We start from the raw sequence: 26,262 nt of genomic DNA, 5'->3' as shown, positions 1-26,262 counted from the left end.
ACTCCACCACCACCGGTGGAGCATTTCATCAGACAATTAATTTTCCCGAACCAGAAACTCAATTACCATCAAAGACATTGAGATTAATGATATCTTCTGGCACGAGGAAAGAACATTTCGTTTGACTCGGCTATCATTCGAACCGCACTATTCTCTATTTCCTGTTCGTACCACATCGCACTTGACGGAAAACTTTTTTTCGCACCATTCCAGTACCGATAACCTCCGTACCGTGCCATAAACTGCCACCACACTCACATACCCTTGTTCCTGACCAGAGTCACTGTGACCTACCGTCTGCTCATCGCCAGAGCACGAACAAGTGGAAGCGAATGTTCCGAAATTCCTCCCTGTTAACGATGCAACTTACAGACTCGACCAATTGGACCAAAAAATACAGACGAAACTGGGCGCAAAACTTTTCCCTTCGCTTCTGAGTACCAACGGTGTAAAAGAAAATCGCAAGCCCTGCCAGTAAGAAACAAGGACGAGTTTTACTGCTTCCTTCAGCAAATACACAACATTATAAAAATTGTTCCCCGTTCAACTATGTATATGGCTTCCCGTCGTCTTGCAGCAAAATGGCAAAGTACTACGAAGAACTCCATTGGCTTTGTTGTGGTGGAGACACAGACTAAAAGCCACGTGACTTGTTGAAACTTTTCGCATTGTATTTTGTGTGTAGGAACTCTGGCTTTCCACGACTGTCTCAGAAGTGTTGCAACAAATCGGACTCATTTAACGACGATAAAACCCAGTCTGACATTTCTCGGAAGACAGAACTTTTCCCCAAAGCTACCAACTACGTTTTACTACAATGCATCCTTTTTTTCCTTTCTTCTTTGCAGATTATCCAAGAGTGAAAATCGGACCGGAAAATCCACTGCGAGTAGAGCGTGACACAACTGCCAAGCTAGAGTGCTCAGTTGATGCCAAGCCAAACGTTCCGAATGTCCGGTGGACACGGAATGGACGCTTCATTAGTTCCTCCCGGACGCATGCCATCCAACGGGTTTCCGTCCAAGATGCTGGAGAGTACGGCTGTTCAGCAGATAACGGCTTGGGAAAGGTTGGTGAACAGGTAATCACAGTGGACGTGCAGTACGCTCCCATTGTGGTCATCGAGTCAAAAACATGGGAGGCTGAAGAACGCGAAACCGTTACCATTCGATGTAACGTTACCTCAAATCCTCCACCCATCTCGATAGAATGGTTCAAGGAGGGTAGCCCGGATTTCCGATACGCCGGAGATATACTACAGTTGCGTGAAGTAAAAGCTGAGCACGCTGGAACATATATTTGCCGTGCGGTCAACATGATTAAACCGTACGGTGGAAAAATGGCTGAGCGTATCGGAAACTCAACGGTGGCACTACTGGTTCGTCACCGTCCTGGCCAGGCTTATATTAACCCAAGTAAACCGGTCGTTCATGTGGGCAGCGGCGTGACGCTAACCTGTTCGGCAAATCCTCCGGGATGGCCTGTTCCACAGTTCCGGTGGTTCAAAGATGCCGTTGGAGAGGTGTCTTCGAATACGATACTCGCTCAAGGACCACAGTACGTAATTCCAAGGGCTCATCTTGGAAGTGAAGGCAGCTATCACTGCCACGCAGTTAACGAGCTGGGCCATGGCCCAATGGCTACCATCAAACTTGAAGTGCACCAGCCTCCACAGTTTATCGGTAAAATGCAGCAACATATGACTAAACGAGTTGGGGATAGTGACTTCTCTGCTAGCTGTCATGCCAAGGGAAAGCCAAGGCCAACTGTCCGATGGCTGAAGGATGGTCGAGATATTACGACCGATGCCAACATGTATCGGATAAGCACCAGTAACAACGATGGTCTAAGCGGAATGGTAACGGTTCAAAGTATGCTCGTATTCCAAGGTAAAGCACGGCCTCATAAAACTCAGCTACTACCAAGCGACCGTGGTACGTACACTTGCTTGTTCGAGAATGAAGTGGCCACTGCAAATGCCAGTATGCACCTCCGCATCGAACATGGCCCGATCGTCCTGCATCAGTACAACAAGGTAGCTTACGAAATCAAAGAATCTGCCGAGGTCATATGCCGTGTTCAGGCCTACCCAAAACCGGAGTTCCAGTGGCACTTTGGTACCAACACAGCCGCCTTGTCCATGTCATCTGATGGACACTACGAAATCAACACAACCACCGACAACAACGATATCTATACCACCGTCCTGAGGATCAACAACCTAAAACATCAAGACTACGGAGATTACACTTGCCGGGTCGGTAACTCAATTGAAACCATCCGAGCTCCGATCCGGTTGCAACCGAAGGGACCACCCGAAAAACCTACCAATTTGCATGCAGCTGACGTGGGATCAAACTACGTATCCTTAGTTTGGGACCCTGGTTTCGATGGTGGTATAAGCAATACGAAGTTTTTCGTATCGTACCGCAAAGTGGCCATTCCACATCACGATCAGATGAACGGTGACTGTGGCGTTATCCAGCAGACCAGTTCGGAGTGGATGGAGTTCGACTGCCAGCGCGATGTCCCATGCAGCGTAACCCCGCTGGATCAGCACCAAAGCTATGTGTTCAAGGTTAAGGCCTTCAACGCAAAAGGCAACTCGGAACCATCGAATGAAATTGCCACAACAACCAAAGTAAGCAAAGTTCCTGCACCACTACACGTGGGATACGATCCGGAGACGCGCCAATTGGGAGTCAATGTGGGCGCTACGTGCCTGTCGCTGATAGCGATCGTCGAATCGATTGGCTATCACGACAGTCCTATATCGACGTGGCAAGTAGTGCAGACGATCCCACTATCTGTATCCGGCAGTAAGCCAACGTATAAAGAAGAAGTAATGGATAATATGATTACGGCCAGGAGGAGTAGCGCTCGGTCGCTAGGTGAAGATGATCTACCGATGGCACTGGAAGAGGAAATTCCTCCGCGGATCAGGGCAAAGTTGTGTCTCAAAGGGAATCACGAGCATTGTGGAGACTACATGGATGCAGAGAGTGAGTATTTAGTAAAACTTTTAATGTGGTTGAATTTAGTTTGACATTTTTCTATTTTCTTCTCAGTTGGTCCAGCGTACGTCCACGACTCAGCATTCATGGCAACACCTACATTGATTGCTATCGTAGTATCGTGTGTAGTATTTGCCCTGTTTGTGGGGCTTCTTTTAATGTTCTGCCGCTGCAAACGAAACCATACCAAAAAGTCAACGACAGCTAAGGACTACGAAATGGATTCAGTGCGACCGTCGATCGTAGCCCAGCAAAGTCAAGCTCCACCACCGTACTATCCCACGACAGGACTTGACAATAAAGCGCTGGAGCACTCTATGGATCTAGCCCTCGCGATGGAAGACCAGAAAACATCCGTCTACGCTACCCAAAACGGGTATGGATATCACACGGGAAGCAGCTTGCAAGTGCCAAATCACACCATCGTTGGCCAAGAATGTAAGTCCCGTTGATCTTCTACCTCCCATTGAATCAGTTGACGAGTTCAAAGTTATATATATACGCTCTCTATGAAAAAGCTCTCGCTTGTTAATTCAAACATATTCCTCTTTAGTTGATTAATCAGTAGTAGACTGTAACATATGTTTAGATTACGTTATGTTCCATTCCGGTATACCATCTATAGCGACTAATCCTTCATCCTTCCCCCTCGATCCGAACGAAACTAGAGAGTAAACATGCAATTTGTAACATTCGTAACATGTAATATCGAATGAATTATTTATATTTCCTTCTCGCTTTGAACATTACATGCAGGACTAGCAAGCGCTCTAACAGTTCCAGCAGGTAAATAGAACTCGAAAAAAGCTAGTTATTAGAGAGAGAGAGAGAACTTTCCGCTTTCCCTGTGCCGTACCTTTCATCCACGAGCACCAGACGATACCTTACTTGTCCGTACCAATCTCCAAAGCAACCCATCCTTAGTGTGTATGAATGTTAGCAATTGCATCCTTTCTCGCACCATATATCCACCCACTCATACAAACAAACACACACACATTTAGTCAAACGCAACTGTGTATAGTTATAGTCATTCATTTAGTTGGAACAGATGCTCCCACCTGTCCAAATGCTTTATCACCTCACCACCACCCCCTGCACTACCCCGGCTATGTTAGTCGCCATGCACCGGACCTTTAGTTAGTTGCACTAGTAAACAATATGTAATGAATGTGTCATGATGAGCTTACCTTTGCATCCAGTTACGCGCACCGTTCTACCCATGAAATCAATTAACTGAATATGGATGGCCGAAGTTTGTGCGTATTAATGAGATAATGAACTAATGGGGAGATATAATGATGAGAATGATGGATCGTTTGTGAAAAACACAATGTTTGCTGTAACTTACGCGATTGCTGGTGTTGGTTGTCTTGAAAGACATTCTTTTTGAGATAGTGAGAATTTAAAAAGGCATACAGAATAATTCGGAAAAATGTATCTCTCGGATTATAAATATCCGTTATTTAATTTTTGTATACCAGTTTTTTAATGATCTGTACTACCCATAATCGCATATCAGTCCCATCTTTGCTTGATTTCCTATCCATATGGGACTGATATGCGATTATGGGCAGTGTAGGTCACGCTAGAAGTAGCACCATAAATATCGGATTTTTATTTTTTAACAAAACGTTTCCGATGTCATTATGAAAGACTAATGGTGCAATTAAAAAGTTTCCCATGGGCCATTTTATTATTTATACAAGCTTTGAGAGAAAAATATGAAAAGAGAAGTCGATCAATTTTAACTTTCTGACGAGTCGTTTTAGTTTATTGGAAAATTAAAAATTGAATTCCTCATCGGACCCGTCACAATGATCAATCAAACTATAGAAAAGGGAAACTAATACTCTGAGTGGTGCGGTGTCACTTGAAATGGTTGTCAAAAAAATCCAACTGCTGCTGTCAAAAAAACAATCAACGATTACCACCAACGCCAAGGCTTACGCCCCTTAAATAGATTCTATCGGAAGAAAAAGTATTAGGATCAACGCTCAACATCCATAAATTAAACTGTAAAGTAATAAGATATAATAAATTCAGATTTCAGATCCCCCTTGGAATGAGTTCTTTAGAAATTCGAATGAAATTTCATGAACCTTGGGAATATTTCTAGAAATGGTTGATTTTTTGTTCAAATCTATGATCTTGGAAAATTTTCAATGTTCAAATATCATAAATTTTTATCATTTTTATTTTAAAATTTCTCTAAGTATTAAAATACTAAGCGGAAGCTTATCGAACAAAAAAAATTCCTGTACTTTTTTATTTTATTTTTTAAATATTGGAAAATATTTTTAAAAATCCAAGAAAATCAGTGTCATAGATTTCTGGATAAAGTATTTTTTCTATCTCATCATAAAAAGTAGGAATCTAAACAAAACCAAAATAGATATTTGCTGTTTTTAAGTCCAAGCTTGTGCCATGATGACATAGAAATAATGTTTCACACAAATTTTGTTTAGAAAATTATAAAAAACTGTAATATTTTGATGTATCGTTATCTTTTTTTCAAATATTTTAAGAAAAATCAAAACTTTTTTTGGAGCGGTAGGCATAAAAATCTATGAAAAACATTCAAATTTGGGCATTTTGAATCTCGCAAAAACAAAACTTCAAAATGGCATATTCGAAAAATTGTGACAAACCATAACTCGAAACATCACTTCCAATCAAAATGACGTATGAGATAAATTGTAGGGAAAAATAATTCACGGTAAAACAATCCCTTCAAAGCTTATGCAAAATGCTATCTTTTGTGAAATTTTCAAGTTGGATACTGATAAATTAACAAAAATCATTAGAAACAATTTTGCAAAAACGAATTTCACGCTAACTCGACAAAGGAATTGGCAGCAGGGTCTCAGATTTCAATGAAACTTTGTGGATGTGTAGATTTCGTCTACTCAAGCAACTTTGCATACTTTTTTTTAAACGCTAGATCAACATTTAAAAAGAGTGGAACTTTTTTTTATGGATACTTTCTTAAAAAAATTATAACTCAATAATGTCAAGTCCTAAAAAAATGTTGCCTGATAATGATTTGTAGATAAATAAATAAGCTTACATAATAAAATACCAAAAAATTAAAATTTTTATTGCTACACTGAAGAAAAAAATGTTTAAAATTTAAAATTAAGATGTCTCAAAAATACAAATTTTTTTAAATCGGAATTATTTTTTACAGATAGGCAGACCATTTATCTATAACTCGTTCATAAATCTCAAGATGGGCACTTTTAAAGAAAAAAGTTAATTAACAAAAACTATTTCGTGTTCGCACTGAAAAAAATCAATGATTTTTTTTAGTGTAGACATGAAAAATATTGAAATGTTGAGACTCATGTGAAACCTACCACTCAACCGGATTTCACACAACAAGCTCCAAATGAAAGGTACACCAAAAAAGATATTTAAGACGTATTCTATCCTTATGTGAATGATATAGAAAATTTAATTTTAATGTCATGTTTAATTGGCAGAGTATGAAAAAATGGTGTTCTTATTTCATAAATTTTTATTTTATCTTATTTAGAGAACAACTTATAAGTGTTATTTCTTAACATTGTCGAGTAAATTTTTTTGGATGCTCCGTTGAATTAGAATATTTTTTAGCTGCAATTTGATCATCGGCAATAGGCTGAAAACTGTGACATTTTCGTGTACCAGATATCGTCTTTGCGTGGTGAAACAAATCTTCTAGTTCTTCTGACATTTTTTCGTATTGCTCAGTAGGTATATAACAGAAATTCAATTTTGTGATGCTTTTCTCTGTTGGTTTAACTGCCCAGTCGTAGCGCTTTCGTGGGGTTGTAATACTATTTCCGTATTCTTGGGCAAGGCTTGCTCTTTTTGCCATTCGTTTTGAAGTTCCACCAATAGCATCACAGGGACCTTTGCCATGAGATGTTGCAAAGAAATGCCAATCTGCTTCCAATTTGTGCATTGATTTGAAGTTACATAGACTGGCAAATTGTTTTCTGTTCTTACAGTGAGCAGCTGCTCCATCTGACATAAATGTAATTTTGGAGAAATCTATTGATAGTTTCAAGAATTCTATCAGTTTTGAAATGAACAATTGAACTGCTATTGTATCATGGGCCAATACCTCTGAAATTATTATAAAACTAACGTTTTCTATTTTCTTGTGCTTCATATAATAAACCACAAAAGGCTGAATAGTTGCCTGAGCGATATTCCAATGGTAACTTTGAGCAGCGTTCTGAATAATAAATGAATATTTCTCAGAGAATTTTATTTTAAAGAAAATAAGTATGCAGAGTTACTTAAATAGACAAAATCTATACACTTACAAAGTTTCATTGACATCTGAGAGGGTGATGCCAACCATTTGTCGAGTTAGCGTGAAATTCGTCAAAGTTCCATACAAATAGGTGAAGGTCGAGTCTGAAATTAAATTGTTTTTTTTTTTTTTTGCTATTTGGCCCACAATTGCATGCATAGCTGTTCCATATGAAAAGGAAATCAAGAAAAGGTGGGTCTGATATGTGATATGTTAGGATCAGAACCCTGACCAGATCCGACGACGATCACACTTGTGTTCGTCTTATTTGATAATTCGCTCATGAAAAACTATTCACAGCTTAGCAAAACATTTCCGCTGCTCAAACTTTCGGACGGATCACACCGATTGAATACGAAAAGAAACAACCGTCCATCAAAAATTGCGATATCTACAGAACCACGTCCAGGAATCTCTGGTTGTTCGAAAATCAGATTTCAAGTCTCTACTCAGAGACCATAATGTGGTAATCGACGACATTGACTTTGACGAGCGTGTTGTTTTTGTTTGCGGTTTTACGTGAGAAAGTGAAGGAGGGAAGATTTTTGTATTTTTTTTCACAGACACCTAAATGAAAATCACCGTTGGAGTAAAGATAGTTTCCCGGCTAAGAGACAGTCGTCAACGCCAATAGGTCTTCTTATTTTGAACGTCCCGCTAGCACAGTTATTTTGCACTTTTGACGCTTTCAGATTCAGATTCTTCCAAAGAATAAGTTCGGAGCCATTTGAATGTCATCAAATTGGACCACTAGTTTTAAATACATTCTTTTCATACAACTTTTTTCAGATTTAAGGCTATTTTTATTTTCTTAACGAGTTAATGAAAATTAAAGAAATGATTTTAGAACTATGTTTGATCTCGAAATTAAATGGATGGTCTCCAAGTAAAAATACTTTTTAGCGTAAACTTAATATTTTCACCTGCAAAAGCTAGAAAAAAAATTAATCAGTTAGAGTAGGGTAAATGCACTAATTTTCGAACTAGCACTAGTTTTCAACACTTCCATTATTAAAAATTAAAATAAACCACGGATAACACATAAAGTGAGATTTTCTTTGTCAAAACATCAGATGCATTCAAAAAAAGAAAATTGCATGAAAAAGGTGCCGGTTCAAAATAAATACATTTTCATTTACAAGGTCCTGAAAAGCTTGACAACAATCTGGCAACTCTGTAACCATTGCACAATTGTTCGCTATGGGCAATCATTCAAATTAGTGCTGGTATTCGATCATTTTAACTCGTGCCACATTTTTTTCCAAATGGCATATTCGATACTTTTTAATAAATAAATTCAATATATCATATAGTCGAGGCCTCCCTTAGCTCAGTCAGTAAGGGCCTCCCGTAGCTTAGTCGGTGGCTGGGTTCGATTCCTGGTCCGGTCTAGGAATTTTTCCGGTTGGAAAATTTCTCGACATCGCTGGGCATAGAGTATTTGCCACACAGTTATACTAATGCAAAAATGGAACAGGTATCGAAAACTCTCAATTCATAACTGTGGATGTGCATCTAGAACACTAATTTGAGAGCGCGCAATAAGCAATAAGCTTAAAATGCGAAGAAGAAGAAGATAGTCTTGAATTTGACTCTCAAATGTTGGACAAAAAATTTAAAAAAATAATTTGAAATAAAATTTATTAAACAAAAAAATAATTTATGTTTCATAATTGTTGTGTCCATCAACATACCATTTTGAAAATATCAGAAAAGTTAGCATTTTTGATAAGCTTTAAAATAAACAAAAGTTTAAACATATTTAAAAAAAACGTCAAATAAATTAAATAGTGTACATCGAATTAAAATATTGATATGATATGATGATATGGAACTACCACCCACTGTATCAAAACACCTGTTGTCTGGATGGCTACCCTCGTTGTTCGACTTGATCAAGTTTTAAAACCTCTAATTGTACTCAACCTGCCATTGTATGAAAGGCCAAAAACGGTTTGGGTGAATGCGTAGGCAACATCGCCCACGTGCATCCTCGGGACAAATGAGAATCTCCTTTCAACATCAAGATCATGCAACCGGTAAAAAAACAAGCAATCCAACGGGAAGATGCCTCAATGAGTGGGGAGACAAGCCCGCCCTCTTTTCACGAAATATTAAATACAGGGAGTTGGCATTTCCACTCTCCCCATCCATTTCGCTTTATTTGGGTACCCTACTGGACCCTCCCGTACCCAGCATAAAATGTTTCACAGGTGATGAAAACTAATCGACTAATCAGAGATAGGGATAAACCACCTTTGATTTTCCACGATAAAAAGTATAAGGTCTCGGAAAAAGGTTTGTATTTCAATCACATTATATCTCAGTAAACATTCAAGTTGAGAAAAATAAAAAAATATATTAATTAATGTTTAAAAAGATAATACTCATAATCATTTCTACACAATGCACAATGCACAGTCTAAAAGTGCCAAAACGTGCGTTTTTTAGTTTATGCCGGATCCGGTGGTGTAGTGGTAAGCGTGACTGCTTTATCACCCCAATGGGTCTGGGTTCAATCCCAGCCGAGGTCGGTGGGATTTTTCTGAGGCATACAAATCTCTGGTCACGTCTTCCTTCGGAAGGGGAGTAAAGCCTTTGGTCCCGGCTCATGTGTGTTGCGAATGGGTGCAATATCCTACGCAGGTGTGGAAGCTACCTTCCTGCACATTCGATTGGCGGAACAGAGACCGCCGTTCAATAAAGGAAAGAAGAAGAAGTTTATGCAAAAACGGTCCATTTAAGCCACATAGAGCTCCTTCATACGTCACTTACTCTTGGTATTAAATCGAAGTAGGCATGCAAAAAAGGGTATGCGTTGCAAAAGCGAGGGTAAAAGTTTTGATTCCAAATTCTAATTTGTAGTGACTGCGCAAGAAGGTGATTCGTAGTGTCTATTGTAGTGATCGGTTGACTGAATGAACAGTGATTCTTGTTTCTCGTGGCAGGTGAGTCCCGGTGTCTATTGTAGTGACCAAAAATTGACTGAACTATGATTGATCTCTGTTCCCCCCGGCAGGTGATTCACAGTGTCGGTAGTAGTGATCGATTGATTGAACGAACAGGGGTCCTTGTTATTCCCGGAATGTGTTTCTCCGTGTATGTTGTAGTAACCGGTTGACTGAACGAAAAGAATACCCGTGGTTTTATTTGCCTGTAACGGTGCATAAAATACTTATCTATGGCTCGACGATCATACAATCTTTTCTTGTGCCGATTGGGCAGTTATTTGAGGAGGCCCACACAGATAAAAATTCTGAATTTTAATTGTGATGTAAACATTCAAGAACGTAGACTTGTATTTTATTTCACGCCACCAAGCAACTTGCAAACAATGTTGTTTACAAAGATGGGCTTTTATATACAATATTTGCTACATTGCATGAAATGTGTCTGAACTTTACATGATATATAATGTAAACGTATATGATATGTGACGATTCATTTATGTGCATTATATTGAACAGAAATTTACCCTACTTTTTCGAACTGTGCAGGAGTCCAGAAATAAAGACATAAGGCGCTTTCGGATGGATCATACACGAAAGATGTCCCGAACAGTAACAAACATCCACATTCTGAATCGTCTGCTTGAATCATCTGACCCGATAATTTCAACAATAAGACCACTTCCGAAACAAGCAGAAGATGCTCAAACTCTTCTAGTTCCATCTACCAATGCATCGATGGTAAAACTGAAGTAAGCGATAGTTCTGAAAGTGACGAGAAAAAGGGTAGCGATGAATTATTTTTTTCTTTGATATTGTATGAAATGGTTGATGAAACATAACTATATTGAGATATAGATAGTAATCATTTGAGGTAGTAATGTTTTTTTAATGTTAATCATGCGTATTTCCGTTATATATAAAAAAGTACAACAGTGATACAATTATACGGGAGGTTGTGACCCTATAGTTTGGTAATAAGCAGATCGGCAGAGAATACTAAAGAAGACTAATGATTTGGTATGCATTGGGCAGCATTTTAAGTATACCTTCAAATGTAATTAGCCTGGTTTGCCCAATTTTGCCCAACTTTGGACTGATGGCGTTGGGAATAGTGGTAATTTTGGGTCAAAACCTTGAAACTTGCTTTCCAAGACAAAATGGCGTATTTTTAAAAATTAAACAATTGTGTAGAAAATATTAACGTCAAAAATTGCATCCTAAAAAGTTTTTTGCCAAACATTAATTTTCTGAAGGCTCTCACCAAAAAAAAAAATACATGTCTCTGTAAACGTAAGAGATAGTGGGTTGACGTCTTTAGCAAAAATGTTTGATTTAATATTGTCTAAAACTTTACTGAAGACACCATTTTGCTATCTCGACAAACAAAAAAAGTAAATTTTTCATCTTCCTGCTAGGTGGATTAATCATGAAATGGCTAAGCTCAAAAGAAGGGTCTTTTTAAGTACACAAACTTCTCCGAAGATACAATATGGGTTAAATGTACTGTTTTTGCATATGTACGATTATTCTATTTAAAACCCTCATAACATGGAAGACTACATTTAATGTTAAGGTTCCAAAATGATGATTTGTTATTAGTTTAAATTTCTTCAAAATTTTAATGCATTAAGATAGAATTCAATACGAGCTTCCACATTCCGGTGGAAATCAGATAGAATTAAAAAGATTTCGTTCACACAAGCCAATGATCCCACTTATCCCCAAGTCACACTTCCCCCAGTGTTTGTACCTTATGCTATTTTGAAAAATGAGGCGCACATCAAAATGGCTGAATTTCAGCACAAATTTGAAAGATTACCCATAGCGAATAGTTATTGAAAGTTGCATATAAATCCTAGATTTTATCAGTTGTGGGCTCAGGAGAAAGAACACGGTAAATCGCCACCCAGCAGAGGTTATCTCGCGATCCTGGTCTTCTAGAAGCTTGCCAGCTTTGGAAAAGTTGTTCAGGTGACAAGGTCTTTAGGATGTTAGGTAGATTAGTTAATAATTCTGTCACTACGTGGTGCTATTGTGAACATGTGTATTTTAGTATTGCTATATTTCAAGATCCTGGTTGTTATCCCAGGAAGTTTTTGTCATCGGCTAAGTTGTTCAAATGATCAAGGTTTTTCGGATGGTGAAAAATACGTTTGGAATTCTCTCACTACGATGATGATGATGATGATGATGATGATGATGATGATAATTTTCTACCACCACGGAAACTAAGTTCGATAGCAGTGGGCTCTCCTCACTATTTGAATTAATCAAGCTTAATAACCTCTGACTGTCCTAAACATGTCACTGTATGAAGGGCCAAAAAGGAGTTGGGTGGATCGATAGGCAAGTCACCTATACGCCAACACGGGAAAGTAAAGAATATCTTGCCAGCAGCATGAGCATACAATTCTCGATGAGCATTTCAAATGGTCCTATCTGCTTTGATCGATTCTCTTCATCGACTTTCTCTTTCGTTAATAACTCAGCTGCAAAACCTTTCCCTGTTGTATTTGACGTTGGACGCTAGATAAGAACCTCCTTTATCAAACTATGTGGTAGAATTAGCGCGAAATCTGTTTGCATAGCAGTGGTTATGAAAAGAGAAAGTCGATGAAGAGAATCGATCAAAGCAGATAGGACCATTTGAAATGTTCATCGAGAATTGGTCAAACAACAAGCCATCAAGCAGAAGGATGCCCCAATGAGTGTCGCCCTTTGTCCACGAAATGTTAATAACAGGGAGTTGTTTATTTCACTCTCCCCATCCAAATCGCTTCAATCGATGGTCTCTCCCAATCTCCACCATAGGTATAGATAATATATAATGAACAGGTCTCACCAAAATCTGCTTCGATGGATTTTGTCTCAAGCCATTAAAGTCGTCATCGTCTTCCTTCTCTTGCTCATGGATGCTTCTTTTACAGCACAATCTTCCCTGCACACATCATTAATTGCTCTTAGATTATCATTAAAAGGTCCATTCGAAACACAAGCACTGATTTTCTTTCGAATAGTTGTAGTCATTTATAAAAAAAAAACTAGCTAAAATTCTACAAAACATGCACAAGCACAGCACACTTCGTTCTGTTCCCATTCATCGTATTGATTAGAGAGGGTCTAGTATAAGAGAGGAGCAGACTGGCTGGTTTTGAGCCAAACGAACTGTCAAAGCCAGAGCCAATCGAGCAGCGCCTATTACGTGGGGCGACCCCGGCGTAGTGGTTAACATCCATACCTCTCAAACCAAAGTCATGAGTTCAAATCTCACCCCCGGACAAGTCACGAATGACCCAAGAGTGTTAAAGTGACTATAATGAAAAAAAAAAAAAAAAAAAAAAAAAAAAAAAAAACAATGTACCCCTCTAACCTCGAGTAAGCCGCGAGTAATCGGCCCAACTCCTACTAGACATAGAATTAAGTGAATTTTGTTACAAATAGTGAACAATGAATTATCGGCTCCGTAAAGCTAACGCGATTGAGCCTTCCAAATAAACAAAATGGATAAAAAAAAATAAAAAATAAAAAATAAATAAAAAAAAAAGCAGCGCCTATCTTGATTGCATTGGCAGTGTTGCTAGAAACCACCTAGGCATAGGTTGCCAAGGCAGTTTGTTTTGAATCTGCTCCTGCTGAAAAGTTATCGATTAACCCTGCTATCCGAGCATGGCTATTTCTGACACACAAGAAGTTAAATTTTGACATCCGTGGCTTGAAAACCGGTCGATCGACAGCACGGAGATTTTTGAAAATAGAAAATAACTTGCGATATGTCACTTTTAACCACGAGATAAATTTAACTCGGCAAATGGTTCACAGCCTTAATCCTAGAAATCTTCACCATCCAGAAGCCTGCTGTATTTGACAAACCTCTTCAGCAGTTCTATGTGGGTATTTTCTAAACAGAGATGACAATCATTGTCTGAAACCATTTTCGAATCAATGATGATACTTTCCGGTTTTCGTAAAAAAAAATTTAATTCTGTACCGGACATAAGTATGTATATCAAACCGTGATTTTATGTTTCTCTCCAAAAACGTCGCAGGAGCTGTAACTTTATCGGATCTCCACGTAATTTTCTGAAATGGCTGCTGGTGGGTTTGAATTTGTAAGAAGTTGAACCTGTTTAGTAAAACGCTTATTTTGGAGATGACTTTTAAAAAACTGGATTTTCCCCAGTAAAGTGTGCTTCATTTAGAAACCGGACGTACAACTTTATTTGTAGCTGCGCTCCTAGTGTTCGGAATAATTTAACAGAATGCTAAATTATGTTTAGAAAGTGCTCCTTTTTCCTTGCTTAAAATTTGTAAAGTTTTCAAAAAGTTGCCTCGACCAAAAATCCAACGTGTTCCGCTCCGAAAAGCACAAAAACGCGTTAAAAAAAAGGCAACGGCACACGGTCCCCGGTAAAATTAAGTTAGTATTTGTCGATAAATTCGATCGGAAACTGTATATGATCGGCAGGGAGCTAAAGGCAAGCTGAACAACATAGACTTTCGTCACAAAGAAGACTATGGACTCGAAGGTGCACAAGTAAGAGTGCCTGTAAAACGCATTCTACCGTTCATAAATGCACACAAAGGACCTGATAAGTTTTTGACATATTTGACAAGCTGCCACTACAGCTGGATGATGCTTTAGTAGTACCTTTAAAACGGGGTGGGTTTATCCAAAAAAGGCATTAATCCTCTCAAATGCTTCCAATTTCACCCAATCGAAAAAATGGCAGGTATCGAGTGAAAGTTGAAAAAGATTGGCAATGCTGCGGGATACTATAGCGCGAACCAGACTTTGGTACAAATTGGCCGCTAAAGCATGCTGAGGTACATACAGAGTGTGTCAAGAATAATAATGAGCATTTCAAGAAAAAAAACCCAATGGAATAATTCGATGTAATTTTTTGAAGAAAGTGCAATAAATAAGCTTCATTATGATTAGGGGCTGTTCATAAACTACGTAGACAGTTAAGAGGGGGGGGGGGTTGACAATTATCCACGGCCCATACAAATTAAAAAAAAAAATGTTTGGACAATTGTCTACGCAGGAGGAGGGGGGTCAAGAATCCCAAAAAAAAACTGTCTACGTAGTTTATGAACAGCCCCTTACGTAACATTTATTGTAGGTCAAACCAATCCTGAAATAGAGCTGATTTCTTACTTCCGGATTCCAAATGATAGACGTTCAGACGACAGTCAATTTAATCGATGCGTCGTCTATCCCTTCAATTGGTTAGATTTCCAGAATTTTGATGATTTTACAGTTAAAAGAGTAAAGCGATCGTTTAACCTGATATGTAATATTGGAGCAGTTCCAGGCCAAATAGCGAAAAATAATCAAATTTTAGATTTTGCCTCATAAAATTCCATGAAGCTTCGCTATGGGCAATGAGCCAAGTTTGTGTAGAATTCTGCCATTTTGACTTTCACCTAATTTTTCATTTTTTATTTGAGACAAAGTTGTAGGAAAAGGAAACTTCAGTAACATAAAGAAGTACATTTGTATGATTTTTAAACAATGTTTATTTGAAAACTATTAAAAATTCATTTCTGAAATGGTCGCAACGGACACATCAAAAGTAACAAAAATCGTAGAGCATAAACATTTAGTACAAATTTTCATACCTTTTACGATGTTTTTATTTTTAATTCTACTACTATTGTATCACTTTCACTTTCACTATTTCACTTTCACTAATTTACTTTCACTAATTCGCATTCACGAATTCACTTTCACTAATTCACTTTCACTCATTTACTTTCACTAATACGCATTCACGAATTCACTTTCACTAATTCACTTTCACTATCACTTTAAACTATAACAGATACGTATTTCATTTACTACTTGCAAACTTCTTCAGTGTCTAGTCATTGACTTAGACACTAGACTAGACAAGACTGGACTAGACACTGAAGAAGTTTGCAAGTAGTAAACGAAATACGTATCTGTTATAGTTTAAAGTGATAGTGAAAGTAAAAAAAGTAAAAGTAAATTAGTGAAAGTGAATTAGTGAAAGTGAAAGTGATACAATAGTAGTAGAATTAAAAGGAAAAACATCGTAAAAAGGTTTACAATTATTCTACTAAAACGCCCATCAATCAAATTGTCTAAACAATTAAATTTCCAGATTAATTACAAGTCCGGCATTTGTTGCATTACGGTATGCCTAAAACTAACTTTTTGCGTGGCCTGGCTGATTGGCCAAAATTAAAGGAAATCTGAAATGATTGCTTCAAAATGAGTGAAATAAATAAAACAACAAAGCTATTTATCCCCTAGAGTAATAACCTTAAAATGTAGGCCCCCAGTTTGATTACAATATTACTGTTCTAAATCATCCCCCTCTCCGTTCAAACAAAAACAGAAAGCTTTTCTCCCTAATCTTTCGCGCGACTCAACGCTCCAATTTGTCACAAGCCACACGGTAAAAACTTAAATCACCTCATGGTCGCGTACCACACTAATCAACTACTTCCATCCTTCCTCGTTAGGGGAGCTTAGCTAATCTCAAGCAAGTCCGGCGCAAAACCCCGTTTGTTCTGCCGCGAAAGGTGGTGAAATTACTTAACATATAAAAAATATTCAGTTCATAAATAACATCACCCAAAGTGACCATCAAGCGGACTAGGCAAGATCTAATGCACCATCCATGGTCCGTCCGTCCGTCCTGGCGTAAACTACGCTCTCGGGATAAGCAAAGCAATTAAACTATACGAGAAATGCATAACTAATCTCCTTTTTTTCCTCCCTCGATCCCCGGCTTCATTGCCGTCACGTCGTTCTTACCTAATGGTGGCCAAGGGATCGGAACCAATGAGGGAATAATGGAATAAACCAGGGTAGCTATTTTCTACACGGGGCGGAATCCACGGGGACATAAAAAATGGTCAGAAATCAAGAGAAAACGGAACACGAGCTCGGGAAAACGACCGGCAAACTGGCTCGGAAAATTGGATTTTATGATTTAATGTTCACAACACGACTATAATACGGGAAAGACTAATTGTGTTTTATAGTTGTTGGTCATAGAAATAAGTTTGAGCCGTTTTTCACTCTCCTTCCTTCCTCTGCTTAGCTACCGAGGGTAGTTTTGTGTACACGAATAGAAAGGATTGTTTTTTTTTTTTCATCGTAGAATTAGTTGTAGATGTATGTTAGATGAATTTCCTCCAATTGCCTGTTAAATATCGAACCTGAATACTAATCGCATTATCTATTTATATTCTTCCATTCTGTTTTCTCATTTCTCCTCGCAGGGGTTACAATGGGATACGCAGAAAATAGCTACGCAAATTCAAACAACGGAGGGAGTGTCAATTCGCAGGATTCGATCTGGCAGCTGAAGATGTCGGCGGCGCAGGCTGCGGCCGCTGCCAACACTGGTACTCTGATCTCTGCCCAGCACTACGCAGAACGACCTCCACCTGTGACGGCCACCACCAGCAGCGCGGCGGGAATGTCCTACGGGTACGATCCGTTGACGCATCCGGCCTACGGTACGGTCGAAGATTATGCCAGCTATCCACATCTGGCGACGACGCCTAGTCAACACGGTGCAGAGGATGAGTACCAGCACACGCTACGTCAGAGTCAGAATCCCTCGCGGCAGGAGTATTGCAGCGATTCCTACGCATCTGTACATAAACCGAAGAAGCGATTAGACCAACCCCATCTAGGTAGGTGGTGTATTGAAAGTTAAAATTAATCAATAGCAATAGTTTTACTTTTAAAATTTGGGAACAGAACATCAAAAATTTGCAATTAGTTTGATTGATATAAGAGGAAACATATCACAAAATCTATGGGACCATAACTAAGTGACAGCTAAGTCAGTTGTTGCCATATCTAAAGAATAGCAAAAATCACAGCAAATTATTATCCCATTTTGCTATTATATCTCACCAAGCTATTGGCAGGGGTAATGGCCCTAATGTTGGCCTATGGATCTAAGATTGGGCCCATCGCTAAAAATCTGCTATTTATCAATTTTATCTAGATGAACGCGTCATTGGGATGGTACTAATGAATATTTTTGGTCGCTATTGAAAATTTAGTTGATTGCAGAATTTATGTATGGGCCCAAATTAGGGGTATTTAGGCCGACATTACATCCATTTCCCCTATGTTGTTCAAATTAATCAATTTAATTACAAATTAATAGATTATTCTGTTATCAGACCAAAATAAGCTCTTGAACTCATGATATCAAAATAACGGCGCCGGTGGTGTAGTGGTAAGCGTGATTACCTCTCACCCCAGCAGGCCTGGGTTCAATCCCAGTCGGCGCCGCCGGGATGTTCTGAGGCATAACATCCCTGATCACGCCTTCCTTCGGATGGGAAGTAAAGCAGTTGGTCCCCGGTTCATGAGTTGATGGGTCGATAGGTAGGGTCCAGGTGTGGGAGCTGCCTTCCTGGCACGTCGGTAGCATTTTTTGCTCAGCACGGAAAACAAGATCGACGGAAAAAACACACCATAGGAAAAAAAAATGATATCAAAATATCATAACAATGGCAAATTATGCTCTGAATAAGCTATTAACTTGTTATAGCGTACAGCTTATCCGGGTAATCATCCGGGTAACATCTAGAGATAAATTGATTGAGGCTGGTATTCTCTCAACTGAGCTTTTGGAGCTTCGTGTCCAGAGCCATTTTACACCATCCTGGTAAAATGGATGGGTAGATGGACTAATTACCCGAGTAAGCTGTGCGTTATAACAAGTCTGAAGTCTTTCTGTTCTAGAAGGATTGACTGAATTGAGTTATAGGGGAAAAGTTCTCTTCGGCAATACCTTAACCTATTATCGTCAGGGGGTAAACAACGTCCTTGAGAGCTCAATTTTTGCATGTGGATACATTGTGTTTCAGAGCAACTATTGGCCAAATTTGAGTGCTCTAGGACTTTGTTTACCCCCCTGACGATAATAGGTTAAGGTATTGCCGAAGCCAACTTTTCCCCTATTTTATTTTGAAAAGAAGCATGGACAATGCACCAAAATAAGATTGTATAAGATAATTTAACACTTGCACTTTTATTAGAAATTTATTAGCGTCACACACATATGACGTATTTGTGTGTATAAATTTATTTACTGCTTTCTATTCTATCCATTCCAATCGACAGAATCGTCCAAAACGTTTTTACAACGCTCCAAACTTCTCAAGTGAGTGAGCCTATTGTAAGCAGACCCTTTTTCTTCGGCAACCTTTCCATTTAAACTGCGTGTTAACCAGCTGGTCTATTATTGGAAATTCGAAATCAGTTGCGTTTTATAGTACGTTTATTTAATTAGAAAAAACACCTGATATAATAGGTTTGTTCATTCGAAAAAAAAATAATCAGTTTGATGCTGAAAGACTAAGGAATCGTTTAAATACATTCACCGAAGTGTTTTGGTGAGAAAATACAGCGAAATTAAAGTTTCAATGTTTGAAGCCGAAGCCATAATTTCGGGTAATTTATCAATTGTTGCACGGCTCTCTTTGTTATTTCGCGTTTTTACGAGGTTGACAACGTTTTTGAAGCGGCACCGGTGGTGTAGTGGTAAGCGTGATTGCCTCTCACCCCAAAAGACCTGGGTTCTCTGATCACGAAAGGGAAGTAACGCCGGTGGTCCCCGGTTCATGAGTTGATGGGTCGATAGGTATGGCACTGGCGTGCACAAGGTGGGGCAAGGTGGGGCAATTTCCCCCTCTTTTATAAATAAGATTTTTATTTTCAAATTTTCAAAATTAGAATATAAAATAACTTGATTTCTTGATAACTTGGTTTGAAGGTAAAATAACTTCATTTCATAATATAAGGGCACTGATAACCTTTTATTGCGTCAATTTCTTTGGGATGGTACCTGAAAATTGCACCACAAAGCTACAACTTTTGCAGTAAATGACCAATTTCTACGTACTCGCAACGGTAATAGTAAAACGTAACTACAACAGCATATAAGGACAAACAAAACCTTGAAATACTCAAAAATAACTGTAACGATGCCTGCAAAATATACAAAAACGTACTGCACAAAATTTCAGAAAGGTAACTGAATAAAAGATGATACCAGTACCTTGAAGAATATATTTTCTTTGGTTCATATTTCAAAACCAGGAAAGGTATCGACGAAGAACTGGACCACCAAAAACAGCTATGATTGCTGCTAGGTGAGGCAAAGCGGTTACAAAATCGCTATATAATGGAACGATTCATCGATATTGTGCGCATACTTTGCAAAGGTGGTCGACCACTTCGTGGACATTCGGAAGGTGCGGAAAGTGTGCCACCCAGTTGGTGGCTAACTACGATCCATTCCATTGGCTGTCTAAAAGCGGTTTGCATTGAAGAAAAATATATAAAAAAAAATAAATAAAATAAGCTAAATTGAACAGTAGGGAAACAGTGGTGGGTGGACAGCACCATCCACCACGCACTTTGGAGTACTCCCCATCCCCAGATTGAATGCACCATAGAAAAAAACTTCCCCTCCTTAAAAAGATTCCTGTGCACGCTAGTGGGTATGGGAGCTGCCTCCCTGGCGTCGGTAGCATTGGTGCTCTGTTCGCAAAACAAGATCGACGGAAAACAAATCAAGGAAAAAAATATACATGTTCATTTCTATGCTTAGCCTAAGCTGTTTCCCCTAAATAATTAAAATTTCCAATTGTTTGTATTTTCCAGATTCATCATCATATCACGACGTAAGTGGACTACCTGATCCCTACCTAGAGCACCATCAGCTACACCATCATCAGGACCAGGAGGATAGCAAATCACTCCTTCAGCAGCAGCACCAGCAGCAGTTACAAGTCCAACAACAGCAGCAGCAGCAACAGCAGCAGCAACAGCAAATGTCTCTTAACTACGATGAAAACATGGAAAGTGGCTACTCGACACCCAACTCGCGGAATCGACGCGTGATACGAGAGATCATTGTCTGAGAGCAGCCTAGGGTACGTTTCGCTAACGGAACGTGCCTGTGAATCGTCTCCACAACTCCACCTTGAGCTATAGTAGGAAGAAGAAGAAAAATACCTTGCAAGACAAGCTAAGGCCCCTCCCCGCAGACTTGAAAAATGAACACTTTTTGCTATTAGGATAGGACGCGAAACAAGCAAAAACCAAACCAACCAACCAACCGTGGTGTATACTTAAGAATTTAAACGAGAGCGGCATTCGCGGCCCGCACGCTAGGAAAATTATTTTAGCGAAAAAGTAATCGAAAACTTGTGGGGGGTGGCTCCATTGTCCAGGTATGCTCGCAGAACAAATGGCGTGGCTAGTTCCGAAAGGGATGGACTTGTGTTATTGATAATGCAGAGCGCAGTTGGTAGTGCAGTGAAGTGCCCTTAGGAAATAAGCATGGCTATGGTTCAATTACGGTAATGTACGCAGATTGATCGGTAGTGAAGTGCCCTTAGGAAATAAGCATGGCTATGGTTCAATTACGGTAATGTACGCAGATTGATCGGTTATAATTATCCTGCCAAACGAAACTCGAAAGGTACTTCTACTCCAATCGAACTGAAAATATTACAATCATAGTATTGCATTGGCATACTGAATGCAGAGAATAGAATTTTTAACCCTCTTTACAACAAACACTATGGTCTGGAAAATTCTTCACTGTTGCATCTATCGTCTCGTCACATATTTTTCTTTTGTGGTGAAATGGAATATTTACATGAAAAAAGTCACTTTAAAAAGGGAGCATTCTCACACCAACAGTTGTCTTAGCGTTCAGTTGATAGCGATGATCCCAATTTTTACTAATTAACTATACTTCTGTACCGTAGAACGGGGCGCAGTTATTAAGTTAAGTTGATCACCACACCATTCAATTTTCGAAACTCAACATCCTTACTTATGATATTATTACGAGATAATTAGTTTAGTATTTCATATGATATTTTGTGAAAGTGATGAAATATGCAACTTTTAACCTAAAAATCATCATTTTTTCTTATGCTGTGCTCGGCGAAATTACCTGCATGATCAACTTTTCCCCAGAATTTAAAATTTGCATCTTGAATCTAATTTTAATTCTAATAAATAAACTAAACATGCTATTCATAAACTCAATTCATACATTGGGAAAGCATATGCTAATACAGGTTTTAGAGGTATTAGTTTGGGTGTCATACATATGGTTGGAAAATATTCAGGTTTATAGGTAAAAGGTGATCAGCTTCCTCCCGTTTTACGGTTCGTCATTTACCTTTCCAACGATGCATCCATTCTTGCACACATGTCATCGAATCAATACCACTCAATGACGAATTCAATCGAAAGCTTTGTGCGCAAGTTAATTATTATTCCATATAATCCTGAGGCGATCGGAAATACACATGATCTCGCGAGTGCATGACTACGATATGGAATCGAAAATTACAGCCTCGCTTGGCAATAAAATACACTCCAGCAACGACGACACAATTGCCATGTCCATCCCCGCCGTTTGTTCCGCAAGAATATGTAACATTTCACGCGTTTATATTTTTAATTAAATTGTATTATTATATAAAAATACGTGCCCTTAAACGAAATATATTTAATTGTGAATAATGACAAGCGAGTGAGAAGCAATGCATGGGTGCCCCTCCGAAAAGGGTGGGACAGAGCAAAATGCATATTGTACGGGGAGGCTGTGTGAAAAAGAGAATGAGAGTGAGAAAGCGTACAAGTGTAAGCCGCACGTGGAAAGCAGAAACGCATGGAAAATATTTTATATACATAATTAACGGTATTATAAATATTTGCACAAAACCAGAACAAAAAAACTGTAAACCCAGTCACTGCAAATGGGAGAGAAACACACGTAAATAGATATATCAATTTTCGAGAAGTACGATTAACTTTTACACGCAGCAGATGAGGGGTCAAAATAAACAGGAGATTATTTTAAAATTAACAACCGATCGGAAGCGGAGAGGCGCAATGTATGAAAATCGAATTTACCTAGGGTCAAGCAAATGAAAATTTATCGCAACTAAATGACATAACCGTGTTTTATCTCGAGAAATTATTTTAAATTGAAGTAACAATGCAAAAACAAACAGTGTTTAAATACATTACATTGAACGGGGGAAACTGTTGAGATAAACGCCGGAAGCCGGGAGCATCACTGTTTCTCTGTAAATGTGAATCGTCGTGTGTGTGATAAAACCAAACATTAAAAAAGGATAACATTTGTGAATCTAACTAGCCACCATGCAGAAGAGTTGGTTGTTGCCATCGTAACGGCGTCATGTCAGTTTGTTCGCCTACTATTGCTGCAATTTATGGTACTTATTTAGCAATACGCGGTTTTTAAATACTCATCTCGTTAGGTTTTTTATTTATTATTCGGTGTCATTTTGATAGTTTTTTAGTTCTCGATGTCACGTGATAACTGTGTTATTTTTATAATATTTTACCGTAAAACAGTACGCTTTTGAATGTATTATTTCAATTTAAAACCACAGCTAACCACTTACATTAAAAGTGATTGAACTTTCCCACAGAAAAATTTAATTGGTTATGAGACCCACAAGTAAAATTTCGCGAGCTTTTCCAGGAAAACTTCTCGAATATGAGGAAAATCAAAAGAGGTTTCTTTTAGTCTATTAGTAAAATTTTCGTCGAATTTCTTCATGTTCCTGAAGCTTTCCATGTAAATCCACTTCTTGCACAATGAGTCGAATTCAACTCAATTTTGAGTCGACACGGTCCGAAATGGCGGATTAATCAGCTTTCATGTACATCGGGTTTTTCTTCGCCCAAAAATTTAGATCGGTTCAATTTAAAATATTCTGTCGGCGGAAATTTGAATTATTTATTTTTATCATAATTTATAAATAATAGGTTATGGCGCTTAAGACACCAAAATCTCCCCATAAAAAATGCACCAAAAATTTCCTCCGAAAGAATATTTTAAAACCAACCGATTTAAGAATATTGGCACCCACCCAAACTAAAATTTGGTGATAAAAAATCGGATGTAGGTACATGGAAATTGATTAATCCGCCACTTCGGACACGGCGTGTCTCATCATCCGTATGCGTGGTTTGTGTACGAGGAAGCGTTCATTCCATTGTACACGACCAATGAGAGTCACTCAAAATCGAGTCGGATGTGATTCAAAATTGCAAATGTGGGGGGGAGGCAGTTGTTACTCAGTGCACGGCCAACTATAACAACTCAGCGACTGAATTCAATTGCTTCAGAGAATTTTCTTTTCATACGAAATGTACTCATATTTGGAAAAAAAAAACTGCTGTTACTCATAGCTAATGAGTTCAACTAATTTACTTACAAAATGGGTTACTCATTGAATGAGTAAAATCATACTCGATTCACCTTACACACTTAATTTGAATAGTCATGGTCTCAAAAGCCGATTGGTTGCTGGAACTCAGTAAGACATATTTCCGAGACTCAGCTCACAAATTAGAATTTGCTAAAATCTCAGCTAACATGCTAATATTTTTCCGTGATATCAACTAAAGCAAATGCCGAATTGATTGGCTGTTAGAAATCTTACCGAGCTAGATTGAGTGTGTAACAATCAACTCGAAATTCAGGAAAATCGATGAATATTTTACTCAGTTTACTAGTATGCTCATAGACTGAGTAAAATATTATTTGATTTTCATGAAATTCGAGCCAATTTTTGGCGAAAACGTAAACGAAACTAACTCAGAGAGTGAGTTACTTTTACTCAGTTGTGAGTCATTTGGAGATGAACTAGCCAGTGGCTAAAAATCTCCCTAATAAAGACTAAAAAAAGAAAAAGTTGTGAGTCGCTTTTACTCATCCATACTCACTCACACACACCGAACGTTTAGCTGTTGAGATTTCGGTAAATTTTCACATTAATCTGTGCAATAATCTTAGTGTGTTAGGATCCATTTCTAAAAGCGTAGATCACTCAGCGGATGAGTAACTTACGCTTTTAGAAATTTCTCCATACAAAAGAGTAAAATTACTCACTCTCTGAAATAGATTCGTCTTTAGTTCAGTGTGTTCAACCCGCTTTTAACAATTTTGATTCGAATTTGACACAGTTCTGAGCTACTATCATCGGCCGCGTGCATGGTTGGATGAACGCAAACGCGTGGTTTGTGTACGAGGAAGCGTTCCTTCTGCTTTAGTTGTTGTTCATGGACGATGAGATCCACTCTAAATTGAGCTGGATTCAACTCAATTAAGAAATAAAATTTGTGTAAAATTTTCAGAGATTTTTCAAGAAAAACGTCTCAAATATATATGAGGAAAATCGACAACAATTTTTCTCCGTCTTAGCGTATACTGATAGACTGAGTGAACCTGTCTCGATTTTCCTCATATTCGAGAAGTTTTTCCTGGAAATGCTTGGAAAAATTGTCTCATTTTGTGAGCAAATCCACTTTTCAAAAATCAGTCGAATTCAACTCCATTTCTAATTTCATTCAGCGCAAGAATAACCAACGCTTTTTGAAATTTCTCCATACGAATATGAGTTAAAGTGACTCACTCTCTGAAAAAATTCGTTTCCAGTGTGCACTCGAATGCGACGCTTTTTGCACGGCCGATGAAAATAGCTCAAAAGTCAATATTATTTCACCAATTATATATATTGTTAAAAACGCGGCTACTAAACACTTTAAACGTAAGTTTTTTTTACAGCAAAAACTTTTTATTCAGTTTTGAGTAAACGCACTTTTTACTAAAATAAATAAAATCTTACACTTTTGAAATACATTCAACGGCCGTGGGTAAAAAAAATTATATTTCAAAAATCAAGAAGTGTATCACTTAAAAATTAAAACAGTTTACGTTCAGTTTTACCGAAAATATGAGAAATTCATTCATTATTGAGCTTTCTCAGCAGCCGCGTGGTTAGTAGGTGTTTACCAAGATGAGTCTCAAACACGGTAAAGTTGAAAATTGTAGTGGTGTAAGAACGATTGTCAAATTAATATGTCATATCGGGCCTGATTCGTAAATAGACAATTTTGGGGACCTGAACAGAGAAAAGA

The 26,262-nt window shown here is 38.3% G+C and overlaps 1 protein-coding gene across 2 annotated transcripts in view; it reads left to right on the top strand.

Annotated features, from left to right (window-relative positions):
• Positions 1 to 21,659, top strand: part of LOC135697834 (hemicentin-1-like) — a 642,304-nt gene extending 620,645 nt beyond the window's left edge. Inside the window, exons 5-8 of one of the 2 annotated variants that reach the window (XM_065217677.1) lie at positions 849 to 3,002; positions 3,069 to 3,452; positions 17,529 to 17,948; positions 20,944 to 21,659. In XM_065217677.1, the coding sequence (XP_065073749.1) occupies positions 849 to 3,002; positions 3,069 to 3,452; positions 17,529 to 17,948; positions 20,944 to 21,203 (3,218 nt within the window). In that variant the 3' untranslated portion in view covers positions 21,204 to 21,659. Of the gene's footprint in view, positions 1 to 848; positions 3,003 to 3,068; positions 3,453 to 3,770; positions 3,801 to 17,528; positions 17,949 to 20,943 lie in introns of those variants that run through there. The other variant, XM_065217678.1, reaches the window with a different exon arrangement.
• The last annotated feature ends 4,603 nt before the right edge of the window (positions 21,660 to 26,262 follow it).

Source organism: Ochlerotatus camptorhynchus, unplaced genomic scaffold, assembly GCF_037179485.1.
Source record: "Ochlerotatus camptorhynchus isolate MF236.1 unplaced genomic scaffold, CSIRO-AGI_Acam_v1.1 ptg000078l, whole genome shotgun sequence".
Lineage (NCBI taxonomy): Eukaryota > Metazoa > Arthropoda > Insecta > Diptera > Culicidae > Ochlerotatus > Ochlerotatus camptorhynchus.
The sequence above is the reverse complement of the archived record's forward strand: the minus strand, read 5'-3'. Positions and strand labels throughout refer to the sequence as shown.